The sequence below is a fragment of the Anoplopoma fimbria genome, chromosome 11 (genome assembly GCF_027596085.1).
Source record: "Anoplopoma fimbria isolate UVic2021 breed Golden Eagle Sablefish chromosome 11, Afim_UVic_2022, whole genome shotgun sequence".
Classification (NCBI taxonomy): domain Eukaryota; kingdom Metazoa; phylum Chordata; class Actinopteri; order Perciformes; family Anoplopomatidae; genus Anoplopoma; species Anoplopoma fimbria.
The window spans coordinates 23,919,228-23,939,114 of NC_072459.1; the positions used below are offsets into that span (position 1 = coordinate 23,919,228).

The 19,887-nt window shown below is 41.6% G+C and overlaps 1 protein-coding gene across 2 annotated transcripts; it reads right to left on the reverse strand.

Moving 5' to 3' along the window:
- Nucleotides 1-567: 567 nt before the first annotated feature.
- On the reverse strand, nucleotides 568-15,950 carry smurf1 (SMAD specific E3 ubiquitin protein ligase 1). 2 transcript variants are annotated; one of them, XM_054607380.1, is made up of 18 exons: nucleotides 15,679-15,950; nucleotides 9,450-9,488; nucleotides 8,814-8,922; nucleotides 8,342-8,475; nucleotides 8,150-8,215; nucleotides 7,927-8,002; nucleotides 6,864-7,075; nucleotides 6,676-6,760; nucleotides 6,257-6,403; nucleotides 5,675-5,900; nucleotides 5,232-5,335; nucleotides 4,379-4,493; nucleotides 4,017-4,195; nucleotides 3,762-3,899; nucleotides 3,455-3,575; nucleotides 3,125-3,326; nucleotides 2,326-2,401; nucleotides 568-2,230 (listed from the first exon to the last, which is right to left on the reverse strand). In XM_054607380.1, the coding sequence occupies exons 1-18, from the start codon at nucleotides 15,731-15,733 to the stop codon at nucleotides 2,131-2,133; spliced, it is 2,184 nt and encodes a 727-aa protein (XP_054463355.1). In that variant the 5' UTR covers nucleotides 15,734-15,950; the 3' UTR covers nucleotides 568-2,130. The 2 variants fall into 2 exon arrangements, with proteins under 2 accessions (XP_054463355.1, XP_054463354.1); XM_054607379.1 differs by having other exon boundaries at nucleotides 2,326-2,410.
- Between the last annotated feature and the right edge of the window lie 3,937 nt (nucleotides 15,951-19,887).

Here is a 19,887-nt window from a genome sequence, read left to right on the forward strand (position 1 = left end):
TTACCACATGATTCCATATGTGTTCCTTCATAGTTTGGATGTCTTCAATATTAATCTACAATGTAGAAAAAAATAAAAAAAATAAGATTAAGAAAAAACATTGAATGAGAAGGTGTGTCCAAACTTTTGACTGGTACTGTACATACACAAAACCTCATTTTGAGTTGCTAAAGTCCCACACGAAAGAGAAAGAAAATAACAGTAAAGCACATTGAATATAGTATGGTTTATCTGAAAAAGAATACAGGGTAGTTATCATTTCAGATATCAAAAACACAACGGGAAAAAACATCACTAAAGGCCATAAAGTCATTATTTTCAAATTGAATAGGCCTACATTCAATCTTATATTAAATCTAGGAAACAAATGATGTTGTAATTCTAACTGAGCACTAACCTTCGCTACAGATTTTTGGCAAAAATCAAAGACAGATTTGCTTCTAATGGAATAGAAGTAAATAATATATAATTTTTTATTAAATGCACTCATATACATACATTTTTGTTGCTTGATTTGGATAGCTGTATACAGAATAACACACAACACAAGGAAGGTATTTTCAATTTAATTTCTTTTAATATAATCTTATTTACATTGTATTTTTTCATAAATGTTTAGTACATAGTAAGTTACAATACTCTTGCATCCATTACACAGTGAACTCAGAACCTAGAAAATGCAGATTGAAATGGTACTGCTTAACAGTCTTCAATAATCAATCTAAAACAATTCCCAACTTTTTCCACAATGTTCGCTCGTCATTTAGGTATTTGATTTCATTCACTTTGTTGGAGGATTAATGACTGCAAAGAGACTTTGTTCATTCATGGTGGTCTTGAGGACAAGGACTAGTTGTTTTTTTCTAACATCCAGGCTATGGAGAAAATGAGATGGGCAGAGAAGCATCAGGGCCACAAAGAAAAGGAAAGATGGTGAAATGGATGATGAAACATGTACAAAAAGGCTTATGAGATTTTATTATACATGTAACATAAAACCAAAAAGAATTCCTGACTCCTTTATTCCATCCTTGTGGCTCATTTTGTTAAATATCCAAGTCATGCCCTCAGACATCTCCATAACATCAGTAGAGTTAGATTGTAAAGTTAGGGCCGGGAGGATCTATCACTTTCACGTCAAATAAATGTAACATGGTATTTAAAACACCAAAACAGTTATCATACACTGACAAAAGTATTTCTCCCCATTGATATGAAAAAAAAAATGTAACAAAATTCAATAAAACCCACTTTGTGGATTACTTGAATTGCAAAGTGAATTGACCCTTCAACTCTGGTAGAGGGGGTGATCAAGAGATTAGTGTGGGCTCTGTGTAGAGCAAATAGCAGCTTGGTCAGTAATCACTTAGTAATAAATAATAAAATATCAGAGTGGATCAGAGTGGTAGCAGATACAAACGGAAGAGACAAAAAGGTTACCAAAAACAGAAGAGCAGGCTCATTTGATCATTTTTACAGCGTAACCGGGTGCCATGCCTGACACACACACACACACATTCACTCACACAGACACAAATACAGTCTCTCACACGCACACACAATCACACGTACATGCACACGTTTCTGGTACACGACAGTGGTTAAACATGAAGCATGAATACTACTCAATCAGCTTGTCAGACAGAAAGACAATTGGTCTCCGCCTTGTGTTTCACACATCTGAATTCAATGTCTCTGTTCCCAGGCTCGCATGTGATTGGCCGATTCTGTCCTTTGACTCGAGTGTGTTGGGAGTCAAATTTTGCTGTGGCGGTAGACATTCTGAAGAATGACATCATAGCTTGTTAAAACTGAAGGATAAAAATGCTTCTTCAAAACATCTGAAAAAATTTAAAATACTTTAATTTTTTTTGTCCGTTTTTCTTCTTTTTAATCCTTTCCTCTCTCGCTGTGCTTCCTCCTTTAACTCCCAACAGTTCGGTGGTAAAGAGGTGGCAAGAGGCCGTGGGTTCTTGTGATGCTTGGCTGCTCCGTATACTCCGTGTATACTTGATATTCTGCTGATGTGTGTGTGTGTGTGTGTGTGTGTGTGTGTATATGTAAAAAGTCAAATAGTTTGTGTGCAAGTGCAAGCGCGACTTTGTATATCTTGGTTTGGTTGTGGATCAGTCACTCCACAGCGAAGCCGCAGGTCTCCTCCACAGCCGTCAGCAGCTTCTCGTAGAGTTTCTCATAAGACTCATAGGGAGGGATGTCTATCCGGTTAAAACTAGAGAGACGGAAAAAGATAATTAGTTACATCATACCCGACTCTCCTAAAAATAAAAAGAGAAACCAGCATCTTCTTCTGTTATGTATCCTTACCATGTGTGAGCCTTGGGCAGGTTGTCTGTGTTGGCGTCTATCAAATGGATGGTGAAGAGCCTTGGTCCTGCAGAACCTGTAGAACCTTACACACATACATTCTAGTTATCACTGCTCTACTCTGGTACACAGAACACTCTGCAGTCTTCAAATAGTAAAAGATCACATGTCAAGAGTTTACCAAATAAATAAGTTGTAATGCTTTCAATGTCATAGTTATGTAATTGAAGTATCTACAACAGCACATTAAATTGTGTCTTCTAAAAATGTGTGGATTTGCATTTGTACTTCGGTATTTTGTAGTTGGTGAGAATCACCTAGAAAAAATTTCAATAATCAATAAATCATTTGCTGCTTCTAGCTTCTCAAATGTAAAAAAAACGCCATGTTTGTCATATTAAAAAGTAAACCGAATATGTTTGGGGTTTTGGACTGTCGGACAAACAAAGACACTTTTGAGAAAAAAATGGTAGTCAGATTAATCGTTAAAGAAAATAAGTGTTTTCATTGCAGTCCTTACTGAAGTCGGAAAGTATTTGAACACAACTCCATGTCCTATATGTTCTTGCTAGGATGTGTATTCATGAGTAAAATGAGTCTTCCATAATTAGGCTCAAACATAAAAGCTCAAGTTCATTTGTTAGCATTAGATGAACATAGTAATTGCTATGAGTACAGTGTGTGGCGAGTGTGTGTGTGTGTGTATGTGTGCGTGTATGTGTATGTGTGTGTCTGTGTGTGTGTGTGTGTGTGTGTGTGTGTGTGTGTGTGGTGGTGTCTGAGCCAGTGCATGTCCCACCCTGCAGCGCTTTGAAGCCTTGTAAGGGGACTCTGGTGGAGCCCGTGACGAACTGCAGGAGGCGTCCTCTCCTCTCCTCGCTGAAGGCCTCCACTGCCTGCCAGAACCACCGCACCACATTGCTTTCACTTGTGCAGTGCTTCAGCCGCGTGTTCGTCTTCCAGTCTGCGAGATCTATCTTCCCCAGTCCACCGATGATCAACTGGAGGGTGACGAGGTAGAGGAATAAATAAGAAAGAAGCTTGTTGGCATGACAAACAGAATGAATTAGGACTTTTTAAAAAAAACAACACATAATATGGCAGGTGAGGAGCGGGAGAGCACATGTACCTCAAGTTCTTTATGGTCGAAAGGCTTGAGGAGGTGCTGGGGGATGAGCTCACTGAATCCCTTCTGTAGAGCCAGAAACTGGGCCTCAATTCCACGCATAAACCTCCAGTTCACATAGAGCCTGAAAAAAAAAAAGAAACACACACCGTTCAGGCTAAATAAGAACACTGTAATAAACTGTCAACAGTATTGTGCACAGTATCTCTTTCTGCTGAGCAGACATTATATTGTTTACGCTCTGTATCAAGGGCATAGTTTGAACAACACCCACATCCAATGTGGAACATAACTGTCTCACTGTTCTTACCTCACGTATTCTTTTTTGTTGTCCTCAGTGACGGGGATATTGCGGCCGTTAGGTTTCAGTTCGTGTTGTAAGAACTTCCCAAAGGCATTGTGCTCCACGCAGAACGTGTGGTCGAGGACTGATGTGATGTCGTTCTCTCTGCACATAAAAGGAATCAGAAGAAGTTAATATAGAATTGTAATTGAAATAGTTCATGATGAAAACGCCCTCTGCTGTCAGATTGATTTGACTTGTGTGCCGAGTGCGTTTGCTCACAATATCCAGACGAGGCTCTTGTGCAACTCCGGGTCGGTGGTCTCCAGGTCGTTGAGCTGGATGGGTTTGCCTAGCAGCTGTTTGTAAAAGGGCAGTGTGAAGCTCCCGTTGATGTAGTGACCGTGAAAAACTGCCAGGCCCATCACGCGGCCCACAAAGTGGAAATATGACAGGTGGTCCTGAAGGAAAGTAATAAAGCCGGAGAGACAGAGGCGGTCACATAGGATCAGAGAGAATCCCCTTAAACAGTTTGACCGTGAAATGCTTTATGTGTGTGTGTGTGTGTGTGTGTGTGTGTGTGTGTGTGTGTGTGTGTGTGTGTGTGTGTGTGCATGCGTGTGTGTGTGTGTGTGTGTGCTCACAGGGTTGATGGAGGAGTCAGGGTTGATCTGTAGTGTGTAGATATTGTCTGTGGAGTACTGGAACAGGCCGTAATAGGGGTTCAGCATTTCATGACACAGCAGGTACAGCCACTCCCTACAGACAAACACCACATTTTTAAACAATGTTACAAAACTCTCAGAGAAACATGGTGACACATTGATTAATCATTGAACAATGAAAAAAATGCAAAAAATATATGATGTAGTCAGTTTTTCCATTGAATTCTACTTTTTTTTTTTTTTTTTTTTTACACCAGCAGCTTTAATGAACAGCTCGAGCACTTTAACACATAAAGGTTGTTTTTTACGTTGAATATTTTCTCCCCCTTGAGGAGGTTCTGCAGCAGCTCTAGCTGAGCAGCAGGTTAAGTCCACTAACTGGACATTAAGGAAATAAAATGTTCAAATTGAGACAACCAAAAACAATGGCAGAGCAGGGAAAAATAGGCTAAGGGACTTTGTACATAACACTCCCTTAATTCTTGTTAAAGTAATTATTTAGCGATATGGCGTATTTTTGAGAAGCGGTTAATGAAGTTAGAATTTTATATATTTCATATAGAGTGAAATATATTTCAATTTAAAAGAAACACTTACAAATCACACCGACAGTGTTCAGGTCTTGAATTTTCTTTCTTTTGCATTACTTGATTTGCATTTAGTGTTTTCAACTGTATCATAATTCAGTTTTCGTTAGCTATAAAATAAATATAGACTTACGGATGCATACTTATTCCACTTGATGGACTCATGGGATGTGACTTATGAAGAAGCAAATATGGATGTCCTCCAACAAAAGCAGAAGTGCTCAGAGATGTGAGAAACTAATTACCTGGCCACCCCACCATAGTCCAGGCCCTCCTCTCCCCTGAACTTCACCATCAGACGCTTCTTCAGGTCTTTGGGCCTCATCTTCATTATTTGCCGATATGACTCCTATAGCGACACACACACACAACAGTAACACATTATCAGAAACAAAAAGGGACCCACAACACAGCCCTTGAGGTCAGTGACGTTCTATTAAACAGTTTATAAATATGCACAATCAGTGCGGCTTTTGTGCTCTTCAGAGAAACACGCTGAAAGAAAAGGTTGTTGTGACTGGTGTATGAGTCACGAGGAGTGTGTCTGCATGAATGTGAATATTAAAAAGGAGCCACTCCTTTTATCCACACTGCTTTCATAGATCTATCTGTGTGTGCATGAGAGAGTCAGCATCATTGTCTGGTTTTTTTATGACGTTCATGGGAGAGAAACATTGACACCACCCACCTCAAAGATCTCCTCACGGGACACCTCTATGCGACAGTGTCCTGCTTGAGGCTGCTGCAAGGACAGCTCATGGCGGAGCAGCTTCAATTTATGGACCAGGTCTCTCTCGTAGCGCGCTGCCACATCTCCATCACCACCTCCCCCGCCGACTCCTCCACCTACGCCTTCCTCACCCCCCACATCCATGAGAGGGGCTTGTGAGGATTCCTTCGCTTGGGACTGCTGGCTGGAGGTGGGAAAAAAGGAAGGGGAGGCAGATGAGGACGTGGAGGAGACAACATGACAGACTGTCAGTTGACAGAAAGTCAGCAAAAAAAAAAGAATGAAAAGAGCAGACCTAATCCAATTACAAACAGCTAAATCTACTATGAATCAGTGTTATCAGCACGGCTGATGACTGTTAGTAGGTCATGTTCACAACCAGACTGACTTCAGCATTACAGCCGTGAGATTAGATTAACGACAGATTAGTCTTGAAACCACCCATTTGGTATGCGTCATGGTTGTCTACCACCCAGGTGTTGATTGACTTTGCCATGAGGGACACGGGAGAGTATTACAAGTTTAAGTGCGTGTGTGTACCTGATAATGGTGTGTAGGCGCGGGTCTGTGAACTGTGTGGTTCGGTTGTTGTGGTCCACAAAGTAGATCCGACCCGACACGGTGCTTCGGACCTCCCAGCCCACTGGCAGCGGCCCAAGCTCCTCACAGCTCACACTGGCCAGGTCCCTGCACCGAAGACAAGTAGCCAGACTGAGACTTCAGTTGGCAGCAGAATACCCAGTTCAACATGTTGAGACGGCAGCCTTCAACCAGACCGGTCTCAATATTGACCCTACATACTGTACGTTCTTAACCCCTCATACTGATCTCAACCCAGGCGCCAGGGGAAACAACAGGAGATTTTCTCTTAATCTGTTGGTGTTATTTGTGCAGAACAAGATAAGGAGAACATGGACCAGAAGAGCGGTTGACATGAGTGAAGTGGGGTGTAATCGTACCGCGGTATTCGAGGGTCGTGCCAGGTGCTGACGCCCGTCTGTGTGTGAAGGAAGTACACCTGGCCCTGCACTGTTGTTCGTTGCTCTGTTTTAAAGCGAAGAAGAAGAAAGATGTCACATAAGACTTTATAAATACAACATGAGATATCGAGAGATGACTTAAATATCAATATGTATGTTTGACTGACCGTATCCCTCTGGCAGGTCAGGCGGTTGGTGCCCGTGAGGTCTGTTCTGAGGGGTGTGGCCATGGCCTCTTGAGTCACCCCCTCTGATCCGCTGTGTCTGAAGACGTCCCTCCTGACCGGGCGAGTCGAGTCGACAGTTCCCGCCTCCCGCCGCCCCAGTGGGGTCCGAGTACGGCAGCGGTTCTTCACTAAAACATCCCTCAAACACAGGCCTGTAAACAAAAAGAGGTCCAATCGTATAGAAGTCAATGAGAAAAATGTCGCTACTTCTCCTTTGATTTATTACCTCAGTAACCTTTATAAAACATGAGTTTATGGTTTCAATCACTAGATTCAAGCCTTCTTCAACACAGCATGATGTTGATGTAGCAAACTATGGTGCAATTTACAGTCAAATAGACGATAAAGCAGGGCATGTTTTAGGTCGTGGCTGACTTGTGATTAACAGATTGGGAAAGAATCAAACAAATAGTAACTATGACTCAAGTGATCTTGATCAAACAAAGCAGGTCTCAGTCCAACTTTGTATGGGATCCTAAAAGAGCTGTAATAGCATAATACTGAAATGAATCAGTTAACACAATTTTCTCATCTGGTTTTTGTTACCTGCGAATAAAGTATACAGACGGATAAAACCTGAACCTTAATAAATAAATGCAATTTCTTCTCCACAGGATATGAGGGGTCACTGAATGGTTTCAAGAGTATAAAAATTGGGGGAATTGTATGCTTAGGACTTTTTGGGAATGTCTTTAACAATGGTAGCAATAAATCCGTCTTGAAAATATCAATCAAAGTATTTAGAACTTTACTACATTTAAGGCTGATATTTGCAAAAGTATTTTAAAAAATTTTTTTCCCACTGCTTGAAAAAAAAAAAAAATCACTGTTGCTTCATTAAGAAAGCATCCATTTAGACATTACAAATGATGAAAACTACACGGTGGCTTTTCATCATCTTTCTATAAATCGTACAACTGAGAAAGCGATACAGAATAGTAATTGTTTCTCTAATAGATATTTAAATAGCGCTGGCAGCGTAAACATCTGTTGACACACTCACCCGTCATTTTCCAACAGTCCTCTACAGTCCACCACAGGACCTCCGCTGCCGATGCGGTCTCGCGTCTGTAAGCTCACTGGAAACAAGCAGGTGGTAAAGGTCAGAGAGTGATAGTGTGACAGAGCGGGAGGGCGAGTATGAACATGGTGAAACAAAAGTGACACCAAAAGAGAGGCGATGGGGTTCATTTGTACTGATAATACTTCTGCATGTCCAGCCTCACCTACTATCTGCCCCCGCACTGCGTCGCTGTCCGAGGGGTTGAGCTTACATAGATCTAGACGCTGGTCTGGAAGAAGAGGGGGGAAAAAAGAAAACGTAAACCGAAAAGCTTTTCTTGTTTAATAAACATATGTGGGTTGCATTTATGTAAATTTCATATCAGAGGGCAGAGACAAAAAAAAGACAGACTTACATCCTGTGTCTTTTAGCCTGCTGATGGCGTTGGAGAGCAGTCGTATGCAGCCGAGGAAGCCCGCCCCTTGTCGTTTATGGATCTTTTTGTGGTTCCATATACTGATGGTGATGGAGTCTGTCTTTCCAATGTAGCTGAAAAATAAAATAAAAAAAGTACCATTCTCACGTGTTTACTCCATGTTTAACACAGTCTGGTATCAGTGTGAGCAATCTGACTGTCCTAAAAAAAAAAAAATTCACCCAACCATGAGATGCATAAAATAATTTTGTAGGAAATATGATGTTAGCTCAAACATTAAGTGTCCCTTACTGTAAGACGAGCCCTCATTTCTGTTTGAAGATAAAGGACCAAATATTTTACATATATTGTAACTGTTATTGAAATGCAAAACAAGAATACCATTTAATACAACAACATTTATAAAAGTGACGTTCGCGTTAGTTGTGAGAGTGGTGTGCCGGAGACTCACAGGTCATAGTGCTGATTCCATTTGGGGTCCAGTGTGCTCTTGACTGTGTCTGTAGAGTGGCATTGACCCGATCCGTCCACCACAACCTTGGCGAATGGATCTGGCAGGCCTGCAAGCACACAGCTCAAATTAATTGTTCACGTCCACCACATTGAATCACAAAAGAAGATAATATCTTAATAGTATTAAGAGATATCTCAATTGGCTTAAGCACTGCAGATAGCATATCCCCATGCTCCTGCAGACATTTAGCAGATGTTTTTTCTTATCTGTACCTTCACTGAGACTGGCCTGCTATTTGAAAAAGCTCTAATCCAATAGCATATTCTACTTAGTTATTGTTGGTGCATACTGTAATCACCGCATCGTGAAACTGATGGAAATGGGGACTCTTAAGCTAGAAGTCTTAGGGTTAGGGTTAATGTTATCCCTGCTGTGAGGACAAGGGGGGAATGTATATGATCGTGACACAGAACAGTAACTGAGTGACAACAAAGCCGTTTTGCTTACAGTGTTGGTTTTGATGGCACACACAGACCTTCATTGAAACACATCATCTCATCATGTATATCGTTCGTCATAAGGGAACATTTATGCACATGAAAATGAGCGCAATAAAAAAAAAAAGATACTCACGAAAGAAGTCTTTCTTAGCGAGGTTCTTGGCACATAACACTGCAAAAGAGAAAATCATTATGAACAAAATGCGTCACACAAATATGAAAATGATCCCTCTCGGTGTGTAGGCTGGTATAAATGTACGTTGGTGCACATTAAACTGTGTGGAGGAACAATTCTGGTTAGGATAATATATGAATGCCACAGGATGTTAATGAGGAGCAAAAACTGATGTGACGTGCAGACAAGAATGAGCAGTAAAGTATAGGCTAGTGTCAGGATCACCCCACACTCACTCTCACACACACACACACTCACTCACTCTCACACACACACACTCACTCTCACTCTCACACACACACTCACACGATGCCTTCTCTGCCACATCATCTTTGTGGATCCAGAGAGCAAAGCTCAAATTGACCCAGGCTTCGAGAGTTTGTAAGTGTGTGCTAAGTATTTAGTTTATTGTGGGTGGGTGGGTGTGCAATTCCTTGTTAGTTGTTTGCCAGACAGCCTGTTTGGTGCGAAAGCTGGCAGATGTCATTCTAGGTCAGCTCAGTGAACACTGCTGTAAAACTAAAAAAAAGTCTTGAAAACACAATCTAGTTCAGTCCGCCCCAAGCACAGGTCTTGACTATAGGGGCAGTGTGGGCATTGAACAAAAACAAGCTGCCTGTTTGTATTCAAGGCTGATGTAATGCACCACAAGGGACTGCACCATAAGGTGTAATTGACGTGAAAACCACAATAATATTTACACTGCATGTCTAAATGTCCAGCTCTAAATATCAGCTTTCAAGCCAATTGTTAGAAACCGTATGCAGTCAAGAAAATACAAAAACATGTCCATGTCCTGAATTAGCTCTAGGTACAAGAAAGAAACCGAAATATTTCAGAAGGACGTTCTTCTTAAGCATCTTAAACCTCTTCCACGCACACTGATAAATACCGATTTAAACCACTTCATCTCAAGCAGAAGGTTTGTTCTTTACACAATAGATTTTCAAAGAATCTATTTGCCTTATAAGATATAAGAAAGTTATAAAGTATTAGATTATTCAGAACTGATTTCTAGAGCAGCAATGTAAAACCCTCATCATAATGTAATCCATGTAAGGAAGGTACTCTGGAGCATCACCTACACAGGGTTTTTCACGTATGTACAGGACGCATATTAAAAGTACCATTTGGATTCCTCCCTTACAGCAAGTAACATTCACAAGCTGATGTTGACCGAGAGGACATTAAGATAAAGTGCTGTGTTGGGTGACAATTTAACAGAATGTTATACAGAGCGTTAGGATTGGGTTTCATGAACATAATTAGAGACCAAACAACTAGTTGTGGCAAGTCCCTCATTTGATAATCAAATAGTAATTTGGTCATATTTTAAGCACACATTTAACCGTTAGTTGCTTTACGCTGCTTTATATCATTCTAAATTAAATCTCTTGAATTTTTATAATTCATAAACATGTTAATCGAATAAAGCAAACTTTTTGAATGCCACCTAAGACAATTGTATCTATTGATTTTATAATGAGATGATATGTCAGATTAATCCATAATGAAAATCCTTGTTAATTGCAACCCTAGATACAATCTATGCTAATTGACTTATGGTGGAGTTGTATTGGCAACACTTCAGGGAGGAGGCCTTGTGGTATTGTCTTGGCTCAGAGAAACAAAGGCGTCTGTTCAAACTGCGCCTAACTGATTTGTTACACGACCTGAAACCGTTATCGTGGCTTTGAGGTCCAATTAAAATACTGGCATGATCTGGTTTGGCCCAGACGGCCATCTAGGAAGTTAGTCAGCCAGCCGGCAGTTTAGGATGTGGTGACTGTGTGGTGGCGTAGATGTGTCTGGCCTGCCGTGGTTTCTTTCCTGTGATTAACCCGTGGAGAATGGCTGCAGGATATCCTTCCCCTCTTCCTCATCCAGTCCTCCTCCTCCTCCTGACTCAAACATTCCACACTGAGACCTCTTTTTTTTTTACACAGACACAGAGACACAGAGAGAGAGAGAGAGAGAGAGAGAGAGAGAGAGAGAGAGAGAGAGAGAGAGAGAGAGAGAGAGAGAGAGAGAGAGAGAGAGAGAGAGAGAGAGAGAGAGAGAGAGACACAGCTGGAGTGGGAGAGAATCAAGTTTCTCTTTCAGACAAGCAGCAGAGGAAGAGGTTTTGCTATCCACCTTTCTCATCCTCCAATCTCTTTCCGGAGACAAGGGACACTCCATTTTTCACCCCATCTCTCTTTCTTTTAACGCCTCTTGACCAGCTCTTGTGTGGTACTGAATGTGTGACAGGCCCTTTTCTCGGCGTCTCAGGAAATTCCTCATTCTGCCAAGGTCACGGCTGGTAAAAAAAAGACACCCACAGCTACAGCTCAGCTGGTTCTCAATTTCCCCAATGCCGCTTTCTTTTTCTGGCATTGATGTCCTTTCTTTCTCAAAAACCTGAGAGCTGGAGAGAGCCAGCAGGGGAAGAATTCTATTCATCCAATCTTCAGTGGAACAAGCAGAAACAGTTCGAGGTAGATTGGTGAGAAAAGGCAGCAGCCTCTGTACCACGCTCGCAACTCCTCCAGCCCAATCAACCATCTCCCGCAAAATAAAATGCAATTTATCTAGCCTTACTCTTGCACCATAAGAACAGAGAGCAATGGCTGTTCTTCAGGTAAAGACAGGAGCCATGAAACTCTGGAGAATCAGAAGCTCGTTAAAGCTCTTTAAATCCAACATAATGGTCCAGTTCTGTTAAACCATTGCCACAGTGCTTCTATCGGATCATTGAAATCAAAACTCATGATCACATAGAGACAAAATAAGCAGTTTCAGAGTGCACACAGGTTTACAAGTGACCTGACCCATATGCAATTACATCAATGTCACTTCCTGTGTAACCTTCTCAGTAAAACAAAAGCAGCGCCAGCGGGCATGTGAGCAAATATCTCACCTACTTAATAACGTACCGTGCACCGGCATCTAAACACACACTCAGGACCTTCAGCTAACTGCCATACAAATACAAAGCGTAGGTATAATATTCACTCGCACGTTGTTAAATAACCAATATGTTATTGTTATACGTTATACCAAAATGCACTGTATCTCTCTCGTCGATCGCTTGTTTGAGCCATAGTCTCTCCAATTCTCGTTTCTACATTAATTTTGTGTGCTGCTGATCCAAGTGTGTGTTTCTGCTCAAGCTGCCGGCTCAATAAGTGAGAGGATTAGGAGTGCTTATGCTGCTTCCTAAGTAAGCATGATTTCCCCCCTTTCCTCTCTCACTCTCTTTTACACATGAGCTGCTTTTTGTGGCCTCTTCTGTTTTTTATTGCGCTTTTTCTCCCTTGGATATTTCTCATTCTCCCACTTCTCTGCCCTTTTTTTTTTTTTCCAAACTCACCCTCACCCTCTCTTGTGAGTATCCCAAGTCACCTGCTGCCCTGACACAGACCTGTATTGGCACTTGAAAAAGAATCAGTGTTTAATCCGACTACCTAGCAACAAGACCTGAGCAGCACTTGTTGCTTCCAAGAGCCAGTTAACACTAATCTGCTGAATCACCGATTATTTCATTCATTATACATTTTTTATTTTTTTTCTGCTATTTGACTCATTTATTTCCTGTATGTTGCATTGCCCTGACCCTGTCCTGAATTCAAACCAGCAGTGGTGGAACAAAGACAACCTGAATTTGGCAAGGGGATTTTTTTTATGTTGTGCTATTACCAAGTTTTGCTAATACCAAAGGACATCCTAAATACAAAATGACAAAACTGAGAGTAATAAATATTGCTTAAAACAAGAAATACTTTATCGAATGATAAATAGACAATATTTCCAGCACTTGACACGGTTTGATATATTTAAAAAAGTATTTAGGTTTCAATAGGCAGGCCAAAACCAGGTGGGGAAAACAAGGGTTTATTCATAAGGTTGAATACGGTGCATTCACATCTCATTCGATCAAGAAACCTAAAGATAATGCAACATGTTTCTTGGAGCACTTCCCCTACAGCTAACCTTAGCTCTACTGCAGAATGACCTCTTGGTTAGCTGAAACATGTCCACATTAACCCAATCTACACCAGTGTCAAACTTCTCTGGTCTTTGTCTGTGTCCCTGCCACAGAGACAGACAGGCCTTTCTGATGCGTGTCTCTCTCTCTCTCTGACTAAACACAGTGCCGGCCAGCCAGCCAGCATTGCACTCCCATTGGCTCATTGCACATTCCTCACCCAATTAGAATTCCACTCATACCTGTGGGGGCGGGGCACAGTCAGGGGGCAATAACCTCTGTTTGCATCTAAGCTGAAATAATGAGGGCTGGTTTGCACAAAAAAAAAAAACACACACACACCTTCCACAGTCTATTTCACACATACACACTTCCACTACTTTCTTTCAGCTTGAATTATGTGAAACAGAACTCTCTGATTGCGTACCAATTTTCACCCAAATAATTTCCTGCTGTTATTCTACTAGATTACTTACATTGGATTTACTATGCGAGCACTGAACTATACTGATGGATGTACTTTAACTGTAGTTCCTCCAACTTTAGCTGCAGCTAAGGATACTTTTCATTGTCAATTAATCTTTCAAATATTGTCTTGGGTAATCGATGAATTGATTTGTCTATAAAATGTCAGCAGATGATGAATCAGACCGCAAATGTGTTGTTGTGTCTGTCAAACAGTCCAAAGATTTCAGGTTTGCTATCATGGAAAACCAAGAAATCCAAACAATGTTCACATTTGAGAAGCTGTAGCCAGTCAATTTTTTTCCACTTATGTTAAAAGGAAATTACTCTGTAAACTCTATTTATAACTCTCACTCCCTTTTGAATTTTGTCTGTTTGACATTCATATTTTTTCTTTAAATAAAAAAATAAAAAAGATGTTCCTTCCTGTATGGTGTGTTTTGGAAAGAACGAACTGTTGCTGTCGAAACTGAAACGTAAAACAAAATGTGATAAGCAAAGACGTGTGTCAGATCTGTGAGCCTATCTTGTCAAAAATGATGCGCTCTCTCCAAATCCATTTTCAGAAAAAGTGGGGGGGACAGACAGACAGCAAAAGGCACCGCATAACATTTAGGAAAAGCACTTTCAGTCCAAAAACATCCATCACAATCGTACACTTGATGTGCTCTCCTGAGTGAGCACAAACCACGAGAAGTATTTAGTCTACCAGCAAACTCATTCTGATGTGTGTGTGTGTGTGTGTGTGTTTGCTCTCAACTTCGAATCAGGAGGAGGACAAGGCGTCTGCCCAGCGGCACAGAGTGGTCATTTCCATTTGAATGGAGGTCCCTGGGTGCACAGTGGGGTTACATTAGCTACAGTAAAAACCATTGTTGCAGCTGTGTCCTTGTGTGTGTGTGTGTGTGTGTGTGTGTGAGAGAGAGAGAGAGAGAGAGAGAAAGAAAGAGAGACTCATTTGTGCCCTACAGAGGAAAGCCTGACCCCCCAAAACAAGCAACATATGAGAGTTGAGTTACAGGATGCACAAGAGAGCAAAACGTGTGCAGCTCTTCTGTGTGAGGAGAAGTTGAACGAGTCAGACGTCTGTCTCGCCACAGCTGACACAGCAGCGGAGCACCACTCGATAGTCCCGGGTAATCTAGGCTGGCATGGATAGTCCCGGGTAATCTAGGCTGGCATGAACACATCTACCGACAGATTGATTCCCCGAGGCTGTAGTTCGACATTAGCTTCATATCCCGGGCTCAGAGCTCGTCGCATTCAGGTCAAGCGATGGGTTCAGTCTGGTCAACTCAACCAAACAAAAAAAGAAAATGGGTGTAGCTAGCCAGCGTTAGCGGTCAGCGGTAACTACCATGTTACTGAAGGCTAACGCTAGCTGGCTATCAAACAAGTGTTAGCGATGGATAAAGTTTATAAACGTGGCTTTCAAAGAGTCAGTGTTTCCAGTGACCCCGCTAGCAGCCGACTAGCAGGCTGTCTCCACGGTGGAAACCCGGCAGCATAGTGGGCAGCTCGTTGGCTGTCCTCTCGGTGGTTTCGTTAGCATCGCAGCTAACAAGCTAGCACTTGTGCGGCTGTGTTTGCCACACAAAAACCGGATGTTTGGGCAAACAGCAGAGAGCCGGAGACTCTGTGTTGTGTGCGAGGCTTCCACACAGCAACACGGTACAGGCGGTGTGTCCACGGGACGTGTGGCTCCGGGTAGAACATGCACCGTAAGCGCTTTCTTTCGGTGTCGGGTTTTTTTACCTGTCAGTCGGATTTTGATGCTGGACCCGTTCCTCCGAGTCCCAGGATTCGACATCACTCCGGGAAAAACGATCACACAAACTTCCCGTCGGAGTCCCCTAAAAACACCGTTTCACCACTTAATGGGAACGCGAATAACTTCAGCTTAAAAACATGCGCTTTGTTTTTGTTTTCCTCACGGGTAAAAATGTATTATTTCATCGCAAAGTCCTGCGCTCTTTCGAAATCCAACAACACGGGAGAGCATTTTCGGGCAGGCTCAAGCACGTACTGACGTCATGTCCTTAACGGGTATGACGTTACGGGCTCGCGTCCGATAAGCGTGGGCGTGCCCGTAAATATCAGATTATTTTATTGAAGGGTTCAGACCTTCAGTTTTGCTTTTTATTTTGGGTAGGCTACTGTATCACACAATAAATCCCCCTGATCATTTATTCTTATTTGCAGAAGTGAACCATGTTAACCTATTATGTTTCAATAATTTACAATCAAGAAATGTAGTGTGATTATAAACAGATAACGTGGGAAATCAATAATCATATTTTGTTTCTTTGACATGTACTATGACTGTTTTCTTCCTTTTCCCATCTCACAAAACATCTTTAATATATATAAATATGCATAATATTGCAAATTTCCCCGCTGCGGGACTAATAAAGGATTATCTTATCTTATCTTATATATATATATATATATATATTAGTGTGCCTCCATTCAAGCTCCTCCAACATCACTATAACGTAGAAATAAAAAAGTATTTCTTTTTCCCACATGACCTCTCAAAATCGTTTTCGATTATTTAACTGTCCATAATAATTAGCCCTAAATATCAATAGCATTGTAGGAATACTCAGGACCAAAATGTAACTAGAAAGTTCAGTAGTCATGCTGTTGCCAAAGTGAATTCATTTGAAAACCAATATAGCTGTCTGCGGAAACCTCCAACATACAGCATCACTTTTGAAATGTAAGTGACCTCACAAGCTTTGAGCTGTTTTATCCAACAGGTTCGTGATCAGGAAGATCAAAGAGGAGCAACAATAAAACCACATGGTAAATATGATTTAATTGGCCTCTTGGATTCAAACGTTGGTGTTTGACAGAGTCTGTATTTAAATTAAATAAAGACACGCAGTAGATTTGCCTGGCTCCCAAAAAGTGTTGAAAGGGGACTTATACTGACTTCCCAAATTAAGAAATGCAATGTTGTTTTGAAGCTCCTTGACTCAGCAGGTGACTCACAACAGGCGACAGCAAAATTTGTGAACTCAGCAACACATTAGAGGTTACTCCCAGCACACAGTTTACCGATCTTAATTTAGTAGAACAACATTTTAATGAGAAATCCTCAGCACTGACACACTACAGTCAAGCTCTCGGCTCTGTGAGGCTGTGCTTCAGAACAGCGGGTCCTTGAACTGAATGCTAACATGCTCACAGTCACAATTCTAATATGCTGATGTTTGCAGTTACAACGTTTACCATCTTTGGTTAATAAGCACTAACACAATGGGGTGGCTGATTGGAATTTCACTTGTACGGCAGCTATTTGGTCACAAAGCAATATATTTGAAAACTTCTAATGCTTAATGCCCAAGTCAGGGGATCAGCAATCCATCCAATAGTTGTTGCATGGCTAAAAAAATCAATGTGAGGATAATGATACAGGTGCACTGTTCACCTGAATAAGGAGAGGGGCTTCCCTCACAGGTAGTTAGTACTTGAATGTTGGAGCTTTCAACAAGCATTTAAAGGCAACAAGATAGGATACATCATACAGTAGTCTGTAGTTTAAACTACATTTATTCACAATTATAAATATAGTGATAACGATGATGAGACCATCTCCCAAGAACGCAGATATGGCATCAATTCAAGATCAAGTTAAGACATTACTTTATCTAAAATGACATGGTGGGCTCAACAAAATGTTTATCAGGATTGTTTAGTACAGTCCGCTGAAGGTCGAGGGAGAGCTGAGTGGGACGGGATAATGGCTGGAGGGATTTGGCTGCACGGCTTCAGTATTAGCTGGTTGGAACAATGGACCCTCTCACAAACCTGTTTACAGGACACATTAAATCCACATAAGCAGTGAAACGGCTCATGGGACACCACACACTGCCAGAGGCTGGAATCACACATACACACACACATTCACACACACATGCTGATAAAACAAGGGCCACAGGTGGAAGTGATGATTTGAAGAACTTTCCGTATTCCTTTTCTTCTAAGAACTTTTTTGTTTTATCCTCTTCTCACCCCACTTATTCTTTAATTATCTACAACCGCACTGCATATGTCTAACTCCCACTCGTGGTTGTTTGTATCATGTATGCGTCAACACTCCACAGGTGCAGAATCAGATTGACCGAATCACATGCACACACACAAATAAATTAGTTTATCCCTCTGAAATAGCCATGTACAGCTGTTGGTATGATTATGTGATTATGTGTGTGTGTGTGTGTGTGTGTGTGTGTGTGTGTGTGTGTGTGTGTGTGTGTGTGTGTGTGTGTGTGTGTGTGTGTGTGTGTGTGTCCATAAAGTGTGTGTTTCAGTCATTCCAAGTGCCGTTGTAACCCCTGAGACCAGCTGGGTTTGTTCGCAACTACTTAAATAATTCCAATCATAGAGACTTACTTAGTTACATCGCTCACAAACAAACCCACACAGTCAATGAAGATGAAGTCATTCATTGCGCAGAACACTTATGAAATCCCAACGGGTGGCCAAATGTGAATTTGCTGTCTCAAAATGAGTAAAATAAAAGAAGAAGAAATAAAAAAGGGTAAAATAAATAATTACATTCAGCTATAAGAAAAGAAAGTGAAGATAAAGAAGATCAGTGAAAAAGTTTATATATATGTTTGAATAGGCTTGAACCTATGAGTCTCCATATCATTTCAAACCACAAAATTGTCAGCTTTAGAAAGCTGAAAAATATGGACTGTATCTGTATCTATCAGAGCCTCCTCTGGCAAACAAGAGCAACAGCTGCTTCAGTTCTGAGGAATCTAGTGGAGATTGGGGAGAAATTCTGGATACAATCAAGACAGTGATGCGCAAAAGAGTGACATTTTACTGAAAGCATCACAACAAGCTATGGTGGACACAGTATTTTTTTTTTCTCATCATAGGAGTTGCTTGGGTAAAACTCTTTCATATTTGGCCTGGAATCAAAACCTCTCTGTCTCTACTCTACACAGGTTTAAAGACAAAACACATAACCTGCCATATACTGACAAGAGTTGGTCACATTAAAGTTGCTTCATATGAATGGTTTTAAATCAGTGGTTTGAAAGTGGGCACCAAGTAAAGAAAACAAATGAAGAGAACTAAAATGGAAAAAATTAGGAAATAGCCCACTCCAAGGGGGCGGCTGTGGCGTAGTGGAGAGCAAGGTAGTTCTCCAATCAGAGGGTCGGTGGTTCGATACCTGGCTTCGGCAGTCGATGTGTCCTTGGGCAAGACACTCAACCCCAAGTTGCTCCTGAAGGCCATCGGTGTGGACTGGATGATGAATGTTAGTTAGAGTCTGATGGTGGCACCTTGATGGTAGCCTGTCATCAGTGTGTGAATGGGTGAATGATATGTAACATACTACTGACTGTAAGTCGCTTTGGATAAAAGCGTCTGCTAAATGACTGTAATGTAATGTAATGTCTCTGCGTGTCAGTGGTTTTAATTTAAGATGCCTTACTCATCCGATTTCCCACTGGCGCACAGAGAAACAGCCATAGACAGCGGAGTCACGGTGGGGTGAATATCAAGGCGTGGGAGGGCGGAGAAGTCAAGAAGATGGCTCCTGTGATGGGGTGAGGAAAGGAGTGAGTGATAGCTTTCAAGGGAAGTCCTAAATGGACGGAGGCAGACTGAAGAATTCTCAGATCTTGCGCTGCCAGGCAGACTGGAGGGATGAGACCTGAGGGTGGTGGCTGCTTTTGGATTTGTGATCATATCAGGAGGAAAAAAGTTTGATATAAAACAGCGTGGCCTCAGCTCACATCCATATTCCTCCTGAGCATACCTCCATCTCCTGCATTGGTGAGTTTCTGAGTCAAATATTGGGACCTGTTCAACTGATTGCCATTGTCGTCCATCTAACTAACACGTTCTGCTTTCCCTCCATTTCTCAGCCTCCAGGTGAGTGAGCTGGTCAGTTGGTTGGTGTGCGTTGGTGGCGGCAGCAGCAGCAGCAGCAGC

Bases quoted from the DNA above. Each gene is read 5' to 3' on its own strand.
- smurf1 (XM_054607379.1), bottom strand. From the start codon at position 15,733: ATGTCGAATCCTGGGACTCGGAGGAACGGGTCCAGCATCAAAATCCGA. The intron at 8,216-8,341 runs GTAAGTCTGTCT...CTCTTCTTCCAG, and splicing joins CAGGCTAAAAGACACAGGAT to ACCAGCGTCTAGATCTATGT. The intron at 5,336-5,674 runs GTGGGTGGTGTC...GTGTCGCTATAG, and splicing joins CCCGTGAGGAGATCTTTGAG to GAGTCATATCGGCAAATAAT.